Source organism: Danio rerio, chromosome 17 (genome assembly GCF_049306965.1).
Source record: "Danio rerio strain Tuebingen ecotype United States chromosome 17, GRCz12tu, whole genome shotgun sequence".
Classification (NCBI taxonomy): Eukaryota; Metazoa; Chordata; class Actinopteri; order Cypriniformes; family Danionidae; genus Danio; species Danio rerio.
The window spans coordinates 27785357-27802757 of record NC_133192.1 but is presented as its reverse complement, the minus strand read 5'-3'; the positions used below and the strand labels follow the sequence as shown (position 1 = coordinate 27802757).

Sequence of the window (17401 nt, the reverse complement as noted above, 5' to 3'; positions counted from 1 at the left end):
GCTGTGCACTGTATGCATGTAAATACTGTATGCGACTGCACAAAACAACAACAATGCATCAAAATGAATGTTCCTGATAATTCACTCAACCAACCAACCCACCCTCCCAAAAAAAGAAATAAATAAATTATCTATAGCCTTCAGTATATGGAAAACAATAGATTTTATTGTTTTACATAAAAAACAACAACAGTGGCATTATGTAAACAAACTGTCATTTTTAGGGTTAAAATGCTTGAAATTAATGCATTTTTGGTAGTTATCATTAGGACTGATGCTGGTAAAGAAATTTATGTCAGTGAAAGTAAAAAATAAATGCAAATATGATACTTTCTTGGTATTTTTATCTTCTATGGACCTTTGTGTATCTTTTTTTAGTGAGCGCACAATAGTTAATCCTTTTATGGAAACATGATGCTTTAAAAAAAAAAACTGAATTCTCTGACAAACATGAATTAGCGGTCATCTATTAATTAATGAATGCAAATGATTGTTCTTTAAACCGAACTACTAAACTGTTAAGATTTTTTTAAAGGAGATCGCCATTTCAATAAACACTAAATGGATAAAAGATTTGGTGCAAAAGAGTTTATTTTAAAGAATCTCAAAACATCAACTGTGATTTTCCTGCAACATGTTAAGATCATTACCATACTGGCTTCATGACCAAGAGTTTTATATAATTCAATTTTCTACTAAAGAGAAGTTGATATTGATATGTTTATACTGGATCTCTCTTTCAGCCGTGTTTTAAAAGTACATATAATGTACATATATCTTCCTTTTAGAATGTATCTGATATTAGCGTCTCGTATGCTGAAGTCTACAGATGATGTTTGTACACACGGCTGTCAAAGGCTAAGACAGCGTCAGCCTCAATACAGAGTATATGACGAAGAGCTGCTACTGAAACTTTGTTCCCTGGGATCAAACGCTACACGAGCGATGCCTCCACAAACCCGCTGATTCATTTCTCCTTAAAGCTTCTTTTATATTAAACAAAGAAAAATAAAGTATAAGATCAAACGATTTACAGATCATTGTTTTCTCCCGTCTCTTCTACTTCAAATGACAACCAAAAAAAGAAAAACAACAACCTATAAACGTGGCACTTAGAAAACATCCACAAGGAATTCTGATTTTTATTTTAGAACAAAATTTACAAAGCCATTCAAACAGTCTGTATTGTAGGTAATTACTTCTTTTAAACTCAACTTCAAAAAAATCATGAATATTCAAAATACACTTTGACTTCACTTTGCTGTCTCTCATTATATACAAATATGTACAGGCAAGGAAAAGTCAGCGTCTCACAGTCATATGTATCTGTACTGAAAAAAAGATTCTCTCTTCATATCTGTTTGTATGTGTACGTAATTGTATAAATGCAACCAGACCTGGTCCGAACGTTGGGGTGGGGGTTTGTGGCGGGCTGGTTGGCAGTCTTTTGGAACGCTCAGACCAGTCGGCTCAAATCGAGGTCCCATGGCTTGGATCAATGGCTTCTGGGATGGGTCCCCCGGGCACTGCCTGGTAAGAGATGGGCATAGGTGTCTTTACGGGGCTCTGGCGGAAAAGGCCTCCGTTGGGCGCCCGGTGTTTGCAGCGCATGGAGGGCGGCAGAGTGGAACTGCTGAGAGGGAGGGGGAGGCTCCGTCCGGGCACGCGGCCGACCCCAGGAGCCTCCTGGAGGAACGAGGTCACGGACAGGCCCCCAGGGGGAAAATCTCTCAGGGCCTCCTGGGAGCTCGGCTGCGGCCGCATGCTGCCCATGTCCAGGGCAGAGATCTCCAGAGGCTGACCTGGCAGCTGCTTGTGTGCCAGATCGTCCTCCATCAGCCCACTCAAACGGTGGTGAACCTGCTCCAGATTCACCTCTTTGTCCTGGGAACGACAAAGAAACGGCCAGATTGAGATGGGCTCTAAGGCGGAGGAAAGATGAAAGGGCTTGAATTGATTTGTGGGGTGGAAGGAAGAACAGAAAAGCAAAATTGAAAAGCAAAAAAAGATGGAAGAGCACTGAAGAAAGAACAGATGTCAATGGAAACAACGTGGAAGTGTGTGTGTGTTTGTGATCTCTTGGAGAAGAGCAGAAGGTGTTTACCAAGGGCTTCAACAATCATATCGGCTCTGATTAATGATAGCAATTACACACAGTAATACTGACAGGACAGAATAATCTCATCCAAATAAAGGCAAACCCATTTCGTCTTCCATCAGCTCCAGTGAGCAAAAAAGGTCTGAATGCTAAAATAGCTTCACATCTGAAAAGTTACGAAATCAATGATGCAAATGTGCGGGGAAACATGGGCCATAAATTGAATTTGGAACACAAGCTTTGGCGCTTCGATGTTTCAGGCTTATTTTGGAGGAGTCATGAAAAGGGTATTTCTTCATTCTTTGATATGCACTGGCGTGAAATAGCTTCGGTCATGCACCACTGATGCTGTGGCGTGCCACTTAATGAAAGAATCAAGCCAACATTAACAGCCTGCTAACTGCTTACATTTTTTTTTTTTTGCAGAGTTCTGATGTCATTTAATTCTCATATCATGCATCCTCTGTGGGAGAGCGAGGAAGGTGGGCGCCATACTACGAAGCATCGCTGATAACCGCTACATCCTGGACTACTGTGTTAATCATTGTTCCTCCTCTCAGGTTCAGTAATGCATCCTTTCCATTTAAATGGGACAGTTCACCTCAAAATGATAATTCAGACATCATTTACTTTCCAATCCTGTGTGACTGCATTTCTACTTTAGTTTTATTATACGGATAAATCATGCTTTAAAAAAAGCTTCTGTTGTGTTCTGCAGAAGAAAAAAATGTTTGGGATGACTTGTTAGTTACAGTACGTTATGGGAGATACCAAACTGCTTTAATTTGATAAGATATACTGATTATTTCTTGAATTCTTGAACAAAATGTGTTTTAAATCTTCACATCTTCAGTAAAAATGGTTTGTAAATTAGGAACTGTTAACACAACATATTTTTGGTTTTGTTTTTAACTTTGGCAATATTTTGATCTATTTTTAAGAGATTATTTTTAATTTTTTAATATATATATATATATATATATATATATATATATATATATATATATATATTTTTTTTTTTTTTTTTTTTTTACTAACAGTTGCTACAGCTTAGTAAAAGATACAGTAGTTCATCAGTTTATAACTATATTAATTTTAAATTATTAACTATAGTAACTCATTTTAATGTGACACATTATTGTTTTTTTTTATATTTGACTACAAAACAATTTTAACTAAGTATGACAACATTAAGATCCTGAATTAGTTTATTCCTTTTAATCCCACAATTAGACGGCCAATTATGTTTTCTTAGTGTATGTTGATATGTGAATAAAGTTATAAGTGTTTAACCAATTATTTTTATTTACATAATTTGAGTTCCAGACTGCAATGTTGTTAATGTTAAAACAATTGTTACGATACAATAATGAAATAATGACTGAGATGGGAAACTCTAAACTGTTCACAGTCTAACGAATGGCAATCATAGCACGGGCGGTCTCAATCGCCATATTTGTGAAATACAGTAGGTGGCGATAATGCTCCTAAGGAGTAAATCATAGTTAAACAAGAAAAAATGGAAGAAGACTGATCCAACATTAACCATATATGTTGCGCCCCTGCCTAGATTGTGTGTGCCTGAAACGTGTGTTTGTCTGCGGGTCTGCAGCTGGATATATCTCAGCATGTACATTAAAATTTCTCACATATCATTGTAGCACAGTTTGTGCTGAATACAAATATGCATGTTGGCCAATATAATAATTGGCTGAAATAGTCACAAATTTCAGTGCATGTCAAATTATCTTAGGGGACACAAAATCACCTCAGATCCCAGAGGGTTAATAAGGCATCAATACCAAATTAGCTTGCGAGTATCAATATAGTGATACTTAAGCACTGATGTTCCCACCTCTAGGGTAACTTCCTTCTACTTTGGGGTGAACTCTCCCTAGTACCATGGTCAATACCATGTGTGAATCAACTGTATATTCCAGAGCTCTGTACCCGTTCTTGGTAATTAGAGGTGTCACATTATGCGACTATGTTTCTGAGTCATAAGATCAATGGTGAGATAATTACTGTAGAGCTCATGCAGCTGTAATAGAAAGTCTGAATATGCCTCTAATTAAAAATGCATTAATTTGCCATTAAAATACACACAATTTGGGGCACTTACAGCCGTGACAAACAACACAACTGGAGGCCAATCTCCTTTTTTGGATTCCAGATTGCAATGTTTTGGGATTTTATCGATGTGTGGCCATTGAATGGGTGATCTGATGGATGACAAACAGATGATGAATTTGATGAGTGCGTGGAGCGAAATGGAGAGACACACAGTGGGATTCCTGTTAGTGCTGCTTTGGCAAAGAGATTCTATGAGTAAAATCGTCCCCTTTTTTTAGCTAGCTAAAGAGAAAGTTTGTATTAATCCACACAATATGGATGAATTAATCTCTCTGACTCTGCATGTGTGCCATCAGTTAGTTCTCTATGCATGAGGGAGTCATAATTACCTCACCACCCACATCCACAAGTGCAATCTGATTGATTTAGTGTCTTAACCCCCTCCAGGAGGACACTTGCTCCTCTTCTAAATGACTCTATTTTGTCAAGCCCCGTTCACCCCACTGACAGGTATCCCTGCTCAGGTCTCGGCTGACCTGTGTAAAAAGCCTGCGTGTCTTCCCAGTCTCTTTCTCTCTCTGGCCAAACGTCCCGTGCGCATCCTGCAGCAGGTGCGATTTCATTATATGCCAATGACCCAGACGCCATCTCCAGAGCGCAGCCCTTAGTGTCCTGCATGAGACCATAAAGAACCGGTGACTGCCTGGACATTGGCATATAATTGCAATAAGAAGACACAGAGAGGGGATATAAAACGTAAAATGTGCAAAGTTGGTTATTGTGTTGTTCTTATTGCTTGCCAGAGCTCAGATCGCTCCCTTCATAAAGTGCATAACCAAAAACCATACATAAATAAACAAACACTCAGACTGTACAGGCATACGCAGACTGAACACCCTTAAGCAAGAGCAAGAGTTGGTGAAAGCAATATAGCCTGAATTGTAGTAGAAGTTCTTCATCTGTGTGCCGATAATTCAAATCCAGTCACATTTCAAGCAGTTGACTAATGGTGGTCGTAAAACTGATGTCTGATCATTATTATTCAAGAGTGTCTATAAAATTTAATCTTACATTATCGACTATCAACGTTCCTGAACTGTAATAATATGTGCTTTATGAGCTGTTGCTCTCACCAACGGGCTTGCTTCGGCTCAAGCTATCACCAAAGTGAAAAGAGAGAAGGAGAGGAGACAAGGACGGAAGAGTAACTGCAGAACACTTCAACATGAGTCAATAAGTCACTGGCTTTCTCATTGCACACACTTTAGTTTAGGGATCCAGGTATATCCTTTGCCTAAAGCCTAGAACGAGCAGAGAAAGTGGGATTGACAGAAATTGCAAATTGGGGATGTTTGTATGCTGAAAGTTACTTGGAAACAACTATTCAACGAAAGGAACTATACTTGTCGTTGGCCAGAACATAGAGTTAATGAGTTTGATCACAAAAGCCGTCATCTCCACTTTGATGGATAATGCATCTTAAGCAGAAACATACGTAACTATTTTCTGTAGTTCCAAACTCCTTGTTTTGTGGAACACAAAAGAAGATATTCATATGAATGCTTTAGCTCTTTGTGTAAATTATAAAATCAATGGCTGCAAAACATTTAAGCTCCAAAAAGGACATGAAATCAATGTGAAATTAATTCCAAATACGATGACATGAAATAAAGCTAACGTCAATTCTAATTGTTTTTCACATCACGTGACACACACATCGGTGGCTCAACTAAATGGAATAATTTGTCCTGTCTGGAGCTTAAGAGGTTTAGATCCCTTTGATTTTAATAATTTAGTAAAAACAGCAGCAGAAGGGGCAGAATGATTTCAAAGATTAATGGATTATAGAAAAAATGGTAGGTTCTATCAATTAATTACTGATTGGATTTTAAGAAGCCGATATTACTCTGAAAAGCAGATAAATGCAAGCAAGCATGCAGGGATGGCATTTAAGCCGACTAAATAATTGGAGACGTCTGGCATTCATCAGCCTAAAATTACAATTTGCTGTTAATTTACTCACCCTCAGGCCATCCAAGATGTGGAAAAATAACTAGTTTTTCTCCAGTGTAACATTAAGGAACATTTTAGCTGAAACTGTGGTGATTTATGTAATTTGACCATGGCTCCTAATGATACACTGAGGTCTTATGAAGTGATCAGTCTGTATCAGAAATTGAACATTGTTTACAACATTTTTACCTGTGATCCACAGCTTCAGGCAAAGGGTCCAGAGTGACCTCCGGTGAACAAATCATTCTTTCAAAATTGCACTTTTAGAGAACCGAATGAGCCAGTTGACCAAATCAGACTGAACTCTCTGAAACAGTGTGCGTTTCAAACCAGCACAGATCTGCAAGTTACTCAATCAAAACTTACTTTCTGACATGTCAGTTACTTCTACAATACATGAGCCAATATATTTGCGTATGTGATAGAGAGTTTGTTAATACCTTCAGCTCTCCAATTACTCCAACAGAAACTGAACAAGGGAGAGAGTTCTGACTTGGACCAAAGAACAGATGAGCTGGTGGGAAGTGCATGTGTGAACTGGGTACTCTAATGAAGGGGCCAATTTAAAGTTTTTATGGTTTCTCATGGTTCATATAAAAAGGTAAGTTGATAAAGACTAGTTTATTTTCTTTATATCTTTTATACATGTCAAAACATTTATGTTTTATATCATTATTGGTACTTACATTATGTAATTTTATAAATTACATTGCTGCATGACTAGAACCTATGAAATGCACAGTTCTTTTGAACCCAAAAGAAACTATCAGAAAGAACCAATTCACTGAAAAAGAATCAGACTAAACTTATTTTCTCGAAGCTGTGGAAAGCATGTTATAATGTTGTAAATAATGTTACGTTTCTTTCACAGACTGACCATTTTACATTATAAGACCTCAGTAAATTCATAAGGCACAGATTTTAATTTTTAATTTAATGGTGAAGGTAATTTACCAAGCAACGTTGTTTCAACTCTTTAGTCTTCATTAATGTTCTACTGAAAGATATTTTGAATGGCCTGAGAGTAAGTAAATTAACTGCAAAATCTCACTTTTAGGTGAATTTTAAATAAAGATGTTTAAAAGAACAAAACAAATGCATGAATAAATGAGATAATAACATGCATTTAAAAACAGATGAGCTGAATTTACATTTCATGCAAGTTTTAAGCATTCTCCAAATGATCTTTCTGTGTTCTACAAAAGAAAGTCAGTGATAGGGGATTGGAACAACACAGGGGTGAGTAAATGATGACAGTTTTCATTTTTTTTAGTGAACTAGTCCTTCAAGTAATCTTATAATTGTTTTCTTAGGTGCTTTTTCTTGAGTGACTCCCTTCACCCTTCCCTCTTGCCTTCTCTTTGGCAACACTTCAGCAAACGGGAGGCAGTAAGTATTTGATGGTCACACCTATAGCTGGGTGTACTGGAGCTCGACTAAATCGGGGCTTGCGTCAGTGGCGTCTGGATCCATAAAGTAGAGTGTGGCAGTGGTTGTACAGTCCTGGGCGCGGTGGGCAGGGGTTGGCCGTAGTTTGGCCGCCTGTGGGGTCACCTCTTTGGGCTGTGCCCGCTGGCAGCGTGGCCCGTTCCACCAGGACTCCAGAGCAGCCACCAGGCAGGCCAGCAGCAGCCCTGCTGCGAGGATGCAGAAGACCCCCGCGAAGCTGTGCAGTCTCAGGGCACGGCCTTCCGTCTGGGGCTCTGCATGCTTGTCAAGGTCACAGCGACCTTTTCTCGGCCACCACTTCTGCTTTAAAATGTCAAGATCTCCTTTCTCCTGCAGGTCAAGTATCCTGAAGTGGAAAGAAAATAGCTTGTTATGAGAACAGTGGCATATATTTTTTATTATTTGCTTCTAGTACATCCTGGCTGTTTGGATGTACTAACTCAAGCATCTATGATTGGAGATTTATTGCAGTGATGACAATGCTTCTGGCTTGTTAAATTTTATGTATGGCAACATAAAAGAGAACCAATATACACTGTTGTGTGCAGTATTGTATTTTGTAAATGTGAGAAGATATATCCCCTATTCTGTTATATTCCAGGATGACAATAAGATCTGCCCTGTGAAAGAAGGCTTTATTTTCACTCACCAATTGACCAGCAACAGATCTGAACCCTATTGAAAGTCTTAAGATGAGTTGGAGTAGATTTTACAGAGAGATTCTCTTCAGGGTCAGACAGAGACCATATTTAGGATTCATGGCCATGGTATTTGTTTTTCAACGTATGTTTTTTCCAGGGTTGGGGAAAAAAAGGTATTTATTTTTGTATTACTTTTGGTTCTCTTTTACTTTCTATTTAATAAATGTAGCTGTCATGTTCATGTATGTATAGAGGTCAAGAGGGCCAGGCTCTGTGGTGCAAAGGCCAGATAATACAGAATGCTTGATGAGTAATGGACTGCACCCAGCCAATACCTTGAACACCAGTTGTTTACTTGTGTGTATAAATGCGGGTCGGGGGAGAGATTTGTTGTTGCAGATTGCCTAAACATAACGTTAAGGGACAGCTGTGACCCGGAGCTCTGTATATCGTATTATTCATTTGTATTCAATTAGTTGCTCATATTTTAGCCATTGAAAACCCTCTCCTGACTTCTCACACTTAGACACATGCACAGAATTGGCTAACATTCCAACATGAGGTACTGTAGGCACAAACCGAATCTGCGATTTCTGCAGACTTTTAGCCCATCATTGACTCTTATTTATTTACTTGTGTAAATGTGTGTAAATGTATATTTATTCATTTTTTTATTTATTTTATTAATAATATTGACTAATATGAAAGTGTTCTTTTGATTTATTAACAATTTTAGTAGATATATAACATGATAGAGTTGCTTTGTTTACCAAATAAGTGGATCTAGATTGGCTTGCATTGTAAACATGAAATAAAAGTTAAAAAGATTCTCAAAACTCTCAGCAGAAATAGCAAAAAATGACTGCAGATTCTGTCTGGCCCTAGGTATTAGGTATAATTAGATATATATTAGGTATCCCATTTTTTTTTAAAGCTACTGCATAGTTGAGCTTTTTCCAAAACTATTAGCAAGGTGACAGACTGAAAGGAGATAATGTGGCAAATATTACATTTAGTGGTCAAGGAACAAGACAGAGTGAAGGAACAAAACAAATGATCGAAATGTAATACTGGCTTTCAAATAATAATAAAAAACCCTTCGCAATTATCTCTTTAATTAAAAGGCAGAGATACAAGGTTCTCAAATAGTGTGAACAAACTTTGCAAAGCGCTGAAAAAAACTTGAGCAGTGGCAATGAACATTTGCTCTTCTGCAGGATCTCAATTTTAATTAGCTTTCTCTTTATCCATTGACTCGCTTTATTCTTAGTCAGGTATTTCAATGCAGGAGACGTTCAGAAATGCAGATGTATTTGTAAAGAATCCAGAGGAAAAGGTCAATAACTAGGTGCTAGCTAAGAAAATGTCAAAGGTTGAAAAAATAAAGTCTGCCCGACTGCAGTTGTCCTGGGTATTAATTTAAAATGTGTTTGATTCTAATTCCCCCTACCAGTCTGGCAGGTGATTGCAGAGGATTCTTCATGAAAATGCATTTTAAGGCCCTGATGCGCCAGATATGTGCATTATTAATTGCCAGTGAGCTTACCTCCCTAAAGCTAATTAGTATGTGAGTGGAGCGGAGCATCGGTACGAGCTGAAAATATGAATGCAAATTATAGTCAAACAAATGAAGGGCTGCAGGGTGAGGTGCTTTAAAGCAGCGGAGAGAAGAAAGGATGGGTAGGAATGAAGATAAATGCGCTGAGTAGCAGACACTGGTGATTCAACACGATTCATGGGTTCTCCGGCAAGACTGCGTCTGCCAAGGAAATAAATGTAATGTAAATGAGAGAAAGGACAGATGATGAAAGGAAAAGGGAAGCAATCCATCACAGTCATGCAGTGTGATGTTTACGAAGCTATGGAGCTTGATATTGACTTGAAATGATTGAAACGGTGTTGTCTATCCTTCAGCTGCTTTAACGACTAGTATCGCTATGAAGGGAAGTGCTCACTTCTGCGAGAAGAGGTCTCTGTAGGGGCTGCCATGCTGCAGAGCCAGGCCGTATCCTTTACTGCTCATGCCGTTTCCAGTGACCACCAGCGTACAATCATCATCTGTCAGAGCTGCATACTCTAACACCGCCATGTCCCACAGGAAAGCGTATGGATCCCGCTTCACCTGGGGGATAACACACACACATGTATGGCACAATGTTTAATTTGCTGATTCTTGACAGAACATCGCGGCGGGGTTTTGTGTTTTTGATAACAGTAACATAAACATATCTCCAGGTTATGGGGAGACGGAGAGCTTCTCCTTTCAGTCATTCAGCTCTTGTCAGACAGGTCACAGACATCATTCAAAATGAAAGATGTTTATATTTCAGTGAAAGTCATAAGATGGCTTTGAACTTGTTTCTAGCCTCCCCCGCTTTCTTTGTCAGGACATTTCATTCTCTCTCCCTTGGGAAAATGGCTTTCCCCATTCTACTAAATAAAGCAGCACAAGCGTCCTCTTTCCTCTCCGTCTCTTTTAAAGTCAGGCTCTATCGCAGCCACACGGTTATGACAAACTTTCATATGACAAGTACAAAGGCAGGAAAAATGGATGTCAAAGAAGAAATGACAAAAAGCTCTCGTCCCCTAGCTCTTCCATATAAACATGAAATTTTCCCTATCTCTTTGTAAAGCACTAGAAAAACCCGCCACAGGCTGAAATGATATTTATAGCTTGTCTTTAAAGTGTACATCTATTAGCAGGGTTTGTGCGCTCTCAACCAATTCAAGCACTGATTTCAAATTAGTCAGTATAGAAAGTGATCAGTTACACAAAGAATAACCTCTAATAAAACAGTATGAAACAAACCAGTTATTCCATTGTTTCTACAGGAACCTTTATGCATCAGTTTTTTTTATGAAATAAAATGATACATTTTAATTATTATGAAGGTCACATTAAAACTCTTTTTGATTGTTCCCGCTATCCTCAACCATTTATTTTTGCTAAAGGCATAAAAAAAAATCCTTTTTAAGTAAAAGATCACAGTGTTCAGATTCAAGGGTACTGACATGTTTGAACAGGTTCATTTGTATGAATTCAGTTTATACACTGTAAAAAAAAAATTAAGTCAGTACAACAACAACAACAACAACAACAAAAACATAATCCTTATTTCCTTTAGCTTTTTCTTTTTGAAAACATCAGCTGCACTGACCTAAAATGATTGGTCAGTAATACAAAAACATTTAGTTGGGCTAACATAAGATTATAAGTTTTCTGAAGGGGTGAACTAGTTTGTAGCAAAACCTTTTAAGTTGTGCCAACAGAACATTTTTTTTGTCAGCAGAACAGAAATGCCTGTAGTTGAGTGAAAAAAAAACCAATCCTATTTTCTTTTCGCTTTTTCTCATGTACTCAACATTTTTATTTATTCATTTTCTTTTTGGCCTAGTCCTTTTATTAATCAGGGGTTGCCACAGCGAAATGAACCGCATACTTATGCAGGACATGTTATACGCAACGGATGCCCTTGACTCATCACTGGGAAACACCCACACACTCTTGCACACACTCACATACACTATGGCCAATTTAGCTTATTCAATTCACCTATAGCACATGATATTTTGATAATATATTACTTTCTAGTACCAATTTCAGAAAGAGTTATTTTGTTCACTCAACTATAGACATTTTAGATCAGTGCAACAGATGTTTTAAAAGACTGAGTGCACGTCGGCACCAATGGTGTAGTGGTGTACATCAACACATGGCTCTCCAGTGTTTACAGTGACCCAAGTTTGATTCCTATATCTTGAGGTCCTTAGCCGATTCTTCCCCTCTCTCCTCTCCCTACGCGTTCCTGTCCATACTCTCTACTGTCCAATCAATTAAAGGTGATACAAAATGTTAAGTACATTAGAAAAAAAGGATATAAGGATTATGTTTTTCCCCCATTCAACTTCAGGCATTCCAGTTCTGCAGACTAAAAATGTTCAGTTGGCACAACTTAAAAAAGTTTTGTTACAGAGTAGTTCACTTCTCCAGAAAACTAATAATCTTTTAACCCAACTAAATGTTTTTTGTATAACTGACAAATCCTTTTAGGTCAGTGCAGCTGGTGTTATCAAAAGTTAAGTGAGCAAGAAAAAGCTAAAGGAAATAAACATCATGTTTTTTTTGTTGTTGTTGTTGTACTGACTTATTTTTTTACAGTATATAAAAACACATTTATTTATTTACTTTAAAACAACTGGAAATTGTGTTAAACTGTCCTTTAGTTGTGCTCTCCTTTCATTCTCATAAAATATTCACAAAAATAAAACAATTACATAAAAAATGACTACAAGATGTAAAATGTGTGCTGTGGGAGAATTTATTTTCTTTTCCACATGGACAAAAGTAGCCACAGTTGAAGAAACACTTGCATATCTGTTGGGCAATTACTGGCAGTTAAACACTTCACAGCATGGATGGCCTGACAATGGCATTATTTAACACCATCCAACGTGCGGGGGTGCAGCCATACAGGCCTCTATTTCTCTGTGTCTTATCTCTTTTCATTATTCTGCTTAAGAAATCAATTCTCTGACTGCTGAATTGTTAGCTTAATAGCCAGTTATGTAACTAGGCTGAAAACTCTCATAAAGAGATTCATGGTTGTGTTGATGTCTCTTGTGAAAAGCATGCCAGTGGATATGCACACTCTGTGACAATAAGACGAGCTGTGAAATTTAATAGCTGCAATTTTTGAAGTTTTATCAAAGGGTTTGATGTGGATATTGAGTTTTTTAAAGATTTTCTTGGCATCAGCAGTAACAGTTTATATACAAAGTGACTTTGAAAGTTCTACCAAACATGCATAAACATATGAACGCATTCAGTAGCATATGAATTGTAATTTTTATGATTCACACAATATGGAAGGATCGTCTGAGCCATGAATATTTATCTCAATATTTATCTCTCTTGCATTTTCTCATGTTTTCTGTCAGACTTCCATGCTACATTTCCTTTTCTTTCTTTAATGGTGAAAGATGCCAAAACAGCCCTGTTAAAAATCCAAACAGGCTGCATTTTACTAAGACAACTTCTGTTTTCTATGGAATATAAAGAGTTTCAGACAGCCAAACGACATCAGGCACATGTGCAGAGAAATAGTATGGCAAATGTTACATTTGAGATCAGCACCATGGATAGTTCTCATTAACTAGTAACCAGCAGAAATTCAGTACCATGGACAGCTCTCAATAAACCAGTATACTGCAGAAATTCAGCACAAAGGACAGCTTTCAGCAGACATCCATTAATCCAAATATCATCCATTAATTTTCTTTTCAGCTCAGTCCCTTTATTGATCTGGGGTCGCCACAGCAGAATGAATTACTAATTTAACCAGTATTTGTTTTATGCAGCAGATGCCTTCCAGCCACAACCAACATTGAGAAACACCCATATACTCTTGCATTCACACACACTATGGCCAATTTAGCTTATTCAATTCACCTGTTCCGCATGTCTTTGGATTGTGGGGGAAACCGGCAACCTTCTTTCTCTGAGGTGATCATGCTACCCACTGCGCCACCATGATGCCCCCAGACATGCAACAGCAGATATTAATTGAGGACTTATGCCATTTGTTGTAAAGTTGTAAAATAAGTCTCTGATGCCTCTAGAATGTGTAAAGTATGTGAAGTTTCAGTTCAAAAATACCCTACACATAATGGTTTATAACTCTTTTAAACTGCCCTTAGGGGCGACGCGGTGGCACATTAGGTAGTGATGTCGCCTCACAGCTGGCTCAGTTGACATTTTAGTGTGGAGTTTTCATGTTCTCTCCGCATTCGCGTGGGTTTCCTTCCGGATGCACGGGTTTCCCCCACAGTCCAAAGAGATGCAGTACAGGAGATATAAGGAAGTCTAAATTGTCCGCACTGTATGAATGTAAATGAGAGTGTATGGATGTTTCCCAGAGATGGGTTGCAGCTGGAAGAGCATCCACTGCGTAAAATGCTGTAATAAATTGGTGGTTCATTCCGCTGTGGCGACCCCCGATTAATAAAGAGACTAAGCCAAATAGAAAATTAATGAATTTAAACGGCCCCAGTTGTGCCGTTTTGTTGACTGTCTCTTTAAATTTGAATACGATTTGTGCTCCCAAGCCTCTTTTTAAAAGAGTGTGGAGCTACATATGTCTGTGTGTCAGCATAGTGGCAGATTCAAAAATAAGACTAATGTCCTATGCCAGTGGTTCTCAAACTTTTTTTTTATCAAGTACCACACCTCAGAATACAATTGTCTCTCCAATTAACACAATACAGAGCAGTATTGAAATAAAGTAGCGTAGCTGGCCCAGTAAAGCAGCTCTAGCTTTGCATAGTTCAAAAATGTTGCAGATTAATTTCCACTTTTAAGAATATTTATTATTGTCAGTCACTTTAAACATTATAAATAGTCTGAACATTAACACTGTAATGTGCTTATTTGTAAAAAACAAACAAAAACAAAAAACATCAACATTTAAATTAAAATGTTCTTTCAAAAGTTAAAAAATAGTAGGTTACTGTTCTTAAAGAAAAAGAAAAAAAATCCTGTACTTAAATGTAAAGTATTAACATATAGTAGCCAACACATCAACACCTGCAAATGTTGCCTGGATCTCAGAATATAGGCTATATGTTAACATATTTTTACATATAAATATTTTTTGATAAATTTTTAAATATATGTAGCATGTACACATGACATATTTGATTCCTCCTCGTACCACTAGAATGAAGCCTGCATACCACTAGTGGTACACGTACCACAGCTTGAGAATCATTGTCCTATGCTAATGAGGGAGAGATCATCACCAATGGGTGAGCTTTCCCCTTCTGATGACATATACAAAGAGAGAATGTCAATCAAAGTGTTTCTACAGACTGTTTTTATCAAGTGTGATTATAAAAAATAATAATAATAATAATTAATAGATTTTTACCAGAAGAAGCTGGTTATATTTACAGACTGTTGCCACAGCTCTGTTTAAACCTCTTATTAAGTCATAATAGGACCCCTTTATGTATTTACAGATTAATGTCTTATCTAATCAGCTGTTTCAAGTGCTGTGCAATATTATGTAGAACATATTATTCTATAACTGAACATAAAGGCTTTTCTTTAATGGTCAGTTGAATGGATTAACATAGTGTAATTCAATATAATTTGCTGATAGGTCTTTATTACTCAACAAGCTCATCTGAACATGTTGTTTTAGGATATATATTAAATGTTTGAAAGTCATAACATGAAAAAAGCACAAGAACCTATGAATGTTCACATAACCTTTAGAATTATTTATATTAATATATTACTAAGCACAGTCTATAATCTAGTATAAGTACTTATTCCTTCATGCTGTGGTAAAACATTATAGACATTTATTTATTATTTTTGTACATGTCTCATTTTGTTAAAGGCTTTGGGTAATCTATTATATATTATTTCTCCAGGAAATGACAATATGACAATCAGCGTCTTTGTTCTCTTTCTCTGTAAACACTCAATTTCGACACAGCGTTTTATATTCAGGTGCAAATTAAATCTAATACTCTTATAGTCTACTACAATTCATACCTTTCCAGACTGTAATATATTTTAAATGTTTTTAAAGAAGTGCTGATTAAGGCTGACTTCAGCCAAAACCGTGCATATTATTACAATTCTATCAAGTTTAAAGATGTATTTCATGTCATTTATTCCTTATATATATATATATATATATATATATATATATATATATATATATATATATATATATATATATATATATATATGTATATATATATATATATATATATATATATATATATATATATATATATATATATATATATATATATATATATATTTTTTTTTTTTTTTTAGAACTTGACGCATGCGTTTTAAATTCTATGACAAGTTTTAGGGCATCTTAAACTCTTGCAAAAGCCAGCAGTCTTGATCTCATTTTCCACCTGATTTGTAAGTGGCAGGACGTGTTTGTGTGATACCTTGCGGATGCCTTCAGCAGGAGAGGTCACAGAGTTGTCCTGTCCCTGATTTTTATTGATAGTTCTCCACAGCTCTGCGAATGTGCTGTCTTGCTCCAGGGGGTTTGTGCCCTTCACCCTGAAGTACTCGAACACAGCCGACTCTCTCACCGTTCCGTAGTTTATCTCCGACTGCTTGGAAAGGTCTTGAAAAGTTCTGAATAGAGTAGAAAAGTAAGAAAATGTATCAGTCACACATTCCTCAAAATGCACTTTACATTAAAAACAAAACAACAACAAACACTGATTTAATAACAATGTGGAACACTGCAAATTTAGCTAATTAATATGCCTACGGTGTATGCTAAGAAGTATTGATGCCTGATGCTCAGAAAGTGTTTGCTAAATTGCCACTGTGTTCACAGGCATGTGCCAGATGATTTGATTCATAATTTTAGTGTTTAAACAATCTGGAAGTCTAGACATGCCTCAAAGGACAGCAAAAAGCTGTGAATGTTACATTTCACAACCTGCCTAAACAGTGTGAGAAGAGCATCAAACAATTAAAATCACACTGTCACTGGAACCAAACATTGGAACACATCGTATGGAGCTTTTCAGCCTAATGAATATCATGAAGACAACAATGTAAATGCACGCACACGCACACGCACACGAACACACACACATACATTGTATTGTTTCTTGCTCTATTTGAATTTGCATAAACAAAGCTGGCAAAAAAACTCACTGCCAAAAAAATAACATTTCTGAAAATTCTTATACATAGTCTTACTAATTCAGATACGAAATGAATGACATTAAACCACTATTAATAACCATAGTGAAATAGAAACAAATAGAAAATCACATGCAAAAAAATTCAATAAAAATGTATTTTTTAAATATATTATTTGCTGTTAGGAATTTTTTTTTTTTTTTAACTATAGTGTTATTTTTTTACTCCATCATTGTCTAGTTTTTGGAAGTTTTAAAAAAAGTTTATTTATTTTAAATTTAAGTTTAAATTTATTTTTTCCCCAATTTCTGTTTAACTGAGAGATTTATTCAACACATTTTTAAACATAATAGTTTTAAAAACTAATTTCTAATAACTGATTTATTTTATCTTTGCCATGATGACACTAAATAACATTTGACAAGATATTTT

General features: G+C 36.7%; 1 protein-coding gene across 24 annotated transcripts in view; it reads right to left on the bottom strand.

The window, feature by feature from the left end:
* Positions 1-1100: 1100 nt before the first annotated feature.
* Positions 1101-17401, bottom strand: part of grid1a (glutamate receptor, ionotropic, delta 1a) — a 492444-nt gene continuing 476143 nt past the window's right edge. For 12 of the 24 annotated variants that reach the window (XM_073928578.1, XM_073928576.1, XM_073928581.1 and 9 more), the window contains 4 exons: positions 16252-16447; positions 10230-10396; positions 7739-7979; positions 1101-1884 (listed from right to left, as the gene is read on the bottom strand). In XM_073928578.1, the coding sequence (XP_073784679.1) occupies positions 1471-1884; positions 7739-7979; positions 10230-10396; positions 16252-16447 (1018 nt within the window). In that variant the 3' untranslated portion in view covers positions 1101-1470. Of the gene's footprint in view, positions 1885-4707; positions 4844-7594; positions 7980-10229; positions 10397-16251; positions 16448-17401 lie in introns of all 24 variants that reach the window. The other 12 variants (XM_073928587.1, XM_073928584.1, XM_073928582.1 and 9 more) reach the window with 2 other exon arrangements.